The 4303-nt window shown below is 38.8% G+C and overlaps 1 protein-coding gene across 1 annotated transcript; it reads right to left on the minus strand.

The window, feature by feature from the left end:
- Positions 1–1985: 1985 nt before the first annotated feature.
- On the minus strand, positions 1986–3818 carry LOC110422543 (tubulin beta chain-like). Its single transcript, XM_021436500.1, has 3 exons — positions 3425–3818; positions 2883–3152; positions 1986–2659 (listed from the first exon to the last, which is right to left on the minus strand). The coding sequence occupies exons 1-3, from the start codon at positions 3816–3818 to the stop codon at positions 1986–1988; spliced, it is 1338 nt and encodes a 445-aa protein (XP_021292175.1).
- Between the last annotated feature and the right edge of the window lie 485 nt (positions 3819–4303).

Consider the following 4303-nt stretch of genomic DNA (forward strand, 5'->3'; position numbering starts at 1 on the left):
TTCTTTTCCACCCTAGAAATTTTCTGTGCAACAAAGAAAACTTCTTTTTCTTTTTCTATTTCTTCCATAATAGCTACCTTCTCTTTAGTTGTAGTTCCTTTGGCTTTACAGACCCTTTCCACATAACCAAGTTGATTGCAAGATCTGTATTTAACATTTGATCGAAATGAATAAAACTTCTCAATATGATTTCTTTTCTTGTAATATTGCTAGGGAGGATATTGATTCTTCTGCTTCATTGGTCTTTTTTCATTCACCTTTTTCCTTTTATCTTTCTTGTCATCATCATTTTTCTTTTTTCCAAGAAAAGACTTACCTTTTGCTTTAGCCGTAAAAGCTTCCTCAGTATGGTCTTCTTGTTGAATGGTTCTTTTTTCTCCTGAGCTTGAAGAGCATTCATAAGCTCTATGATAGTGATCTTAGTCAGATCTTTAGAGTCCACTAAAAAAGATATTTTAGCCTCGAACTTCTTTGGCAGGCTCACAAGAACCTTGCTCACTATATGCTTTTCAGGAAGATCTTCTCCAAGAAGTCTAAGCTGGTTGACCACTTCAAAATCTTGTCAAAATACTCTTTTATCGACTCATCTTCCCTCATCTTCAAGACTTCAAATTCCCTCAATAGATTTAATACCTGTATTAGCCATATTCGATCACTTCCCTGGAACTCCTTTTTTAACTTGTCCCAAGCTTCTTTTGGTGACTCACATGCCATAATACCAGTAAAAATGGAGTTTGAGACGATAGAATGAATACATGATAGTGCCTTAAATCTTTTGGCTACATCCTCACTGTGTTGTTTTAGTTTAACGACGGTGGGGTTTGCTTGCCTTAAGACTGGAAGCTCTCCACCTACCTTAATCACGTCCCACAAATCAAAAGAACGTAGATAAGCTTTCATTTTCACTACCCATATAGGATAGTTTTCACCATTGAAAATCGCAGGAGCAGAGGCATTGTAGCTTGTTGATGCCATATGGTTTCTTTGGAGCTTTACACAGATGAGTAGTAGCTTCTTTATTACCAGCCACGGTCCCTTAAGATCTCAAAAATGCTTTGATATCATGAAGAATTTCATAGAGAAAATTAGTCACAGTGCAGACATAAAAATAGAGTTAAAATACGAAATGCTCAAAAAAAAGGACAGTAGCCGGAATATCTTCCTTTTGTGAAATGGTGTGGTATATAACCACCCTTCGGAGGAAATAAAAACAAATAGGACCGAGCAACTACACAGCAGTACTACATTGCACCTTGTCGGCTAGGTGGACAGTGGCTTACAATCAAGAACTGCCACATGCCCTCTACAACTAATACCTAGCAGCTCACAAGCTATTCTGATACAAGAAAATAAAATATAAAATACCATAAAGATAAATGTTGAAAACAAATAAGGTCACGTGTTCTTCTTCTCCAATAGCTTCAAACATTTTAGCACTAAGAATTTCCTCATTTCAAACTCTCATCTTCAACAAGTATAAGAACTTAATTAAATGTAGTAGAAGAATAAAGATTTATTTAAATTTTTTTAAATATTTTAAAAAAAATTTCAAAAATTATGCCTTTATTTACCTAAAAGACATGTAAGTTATGAGCAAGCATATTGATATACTATATTTTTCCTTTTTATTATTGTTTGATTTAAATTATGATTTTTTTATTAAAGTGTTAGTATATATATATATTAAATTATGTGACCATTGAGGCTGCGAGTGCTAATAAAGTTTCAAGGCAAACACTTTGGGAACTTCAAATATGCTTTCATTAGATCACCCATAGCAAAAAACAGCAACTGGATAAAAGGGTTTCCCCTCCACAAAAGTAACAAAAGGTACCAATAGAAAGGCTAGCTAACCAAGTGCTTACTTCAACCTTAGTGCTGCATTTACGGAGGAAGCCTTTAGGGAATTTACTCAAACTCATAACATTTCAACAGTGATTAATTGCTGCACGTAACGTATATAGCAGCAAATTAGCTGAACACCTTCAATTCTCACCGTCCCCATCATCCTCTTCATACACATCATCTTCATCAGCTGTGGCATCCTGGTACTGCTGATACTCTGCAACAAGGTCACTCATGTTACTTTCTGCTTCAGTAAACTCCATCTCATCCATTCCTTCTCCAGTATACCAATGCAAGAAGGCCTTCCTCTTGAACATGGCTGTGAACTGTTCATTCACTCTCCGGAACATCTCCTGTATTGAAGTTGAATTCCCAACAAAAGTTGAAGCCATGGAAAGCCCTTGTGGTGGGATGTCACAAACACTAGATTTAACATTGTTTGGGATCCACTCAACAAAGTAGGAAGAGTTTTTGTTTTGGACATTCATCATTTGCTCATCAACTTCTTTTGTGCTCATTTTGCCTCTAAACAAGGCTGATGCTGTAAGGTAACGACCGTGGCGTGGATCAGCTGCACACATCATGTTCTTGGCATCCCACATCTGTTGTGTCAGCTCAGGGACCGTGAGTGCACGATATTGCTGGGATCCTCTAGATGTTAGAGGAGCAAACCCCACCATGAAGAAGTGAAGTCTTGGGAACGGGATCAAGTTCACAGCTAGCTTTCGAAGGTCAGAGTTAAGCTGACCCGGGAATCGTAAGCAGCAGGTTACACCACTCATTGTTGCAGAGATCAGATGGTTCAAGTCCCCAACTGATACAAGAGGAAAACGAAAATAAAATCTATCAGATGGAGTTCCACATACGTGAAAAAATTGGTTTGGAAAAATAAGTGGCAGAGCAGAACCTGGCAAGCCTTAAACAATATATAGTTTGAGATGCAATCTTGGATGTGAACAAACCTTTTTAGGGAAACATATATATCTTGAATGCTTTAGGGTTAAGATGTAATATTATTGCTTATTAGTTCTACTTACAGCTAGGGGTAGACAGCTTTAGAGTCCTGAAGCAGATATCATAGAGTGCTTCATTGTCCAGAACCATACACTCATCAGCATTTTCCACCAGCTGATGAACAGAAAGAGTAGCATTGTAAGGTTCTACCACAGTCTCTGACACCTTCGGAGATGGAAAGACAGAAAATGTAAGCATCATCCGATCTGGATATTCTTCTCGTATCTTAGATATAAGCAGAGTTCCCATTCCAGACCCTGTTCCTCCCCCAAGTGAATGACAGACTTGAAATCCTGCAACAAGATGGAAAGAGCCACGTGTGTCCCAGAAAAACTCCAAGCAAAAGCGCTTTCTAAATTCTAAAGATCAGTAAAATTTTTCAACTGGTACTGAACAGTGATTCTTCGCTCTAAAATCTTTGAAAGTTGCTAAATGAGCAAATGATTAAAGGATAACATGAATTCACACAATTGGTGTCATAAAAAATAAGATCATGCATTTTTGTTTTATTTAACTAACCAATGGTAGCACTTGTAAGAAAGACTTTGAGAACATAATAAACTACCTTGAAGGCAGTCACAATTCTCAGCCTCCTTCCGCACAACATCAAGAACTGAATCAATAAGCTCTGCTCCCTCAGTGTAATGCCCCTTAGCCCAATTGTTTCCAGCCCCTGACTGGCCGAAAACGAAGTTATCGGGCCGGAAAATCTGCCCATACGGGCCGGTCCTGACACTATCCATGGTGCCGGGTTCAAGATCCATGAGAACTGCCCGAGGCACATACCGGCCACCACTTGCCTCATTGTAGTACACGCTAATTCTTTCCAGCTGCAACTCTGAATTTCCAGTGTACCCACCAGTTGGATCAATCCCATGTTCCCCACAGACAACTTCCCAAAACTTTGATCCAATTTGGTTCCCGCATTGCCCTCCTTGAATGTGTAGAATTTCACGCATTTTGGCTAGGGTGATGGATATTCCTAGGGGTAAAATGGGAGTAAACAATTCTAACCAACTCTACCTTCAAGGGCTTGAAGGAGGGAAGGGCTGTTGTAGCTATTTATACCAAGGCATTTGAAGTATGTAATAGAACAGACTGAGGTGATTTCAGTTGAGAATGAAGGGTTAAGATTGGATTGGGAAATAATGATCCGAAGGCTAAGGGCTGTCCGACTTGTGAGAGGGAAAGCATGTCTATTAGTGAGGTGGCTTGGTTTGTGGAAAGATGCCATCTGGAGTTGGTTTAAATGAGCATGGCCGGCTATTTAGGGCTGTTTTGATTTGTTATTAATTAATTACTGCATTAAGGAACTGACATTAGTCTTTTGTATTTTGTCAGGGTAGGCAATTGTTGTGACGAAACTGCGCTTTGATTCGGAGAAAGAGCCAACAAAGTAGAAACTGACGTCTCGGTGCCAGTTTATCTTCTAAATTTTTCTTTC

This window comes from Theobroma umbraticum, unplaced genomic scaffold (genome assembly GCF_002168275.2).
Source record: "Theobroma umbraticum cultivar Fairchild unplaced genomic scaffold, ASM216827v3 scaffold_146.0, whole genome shotgun sequence".
In the NCBI taxonomy this organism is placed as follows: domain Eukaryota; kingdom Viridiplantae; phylum Streptophyta; class Magnoliopsida; order Malvales; family Malvaceae; genus Theobroma; species Theobroma umbraticum.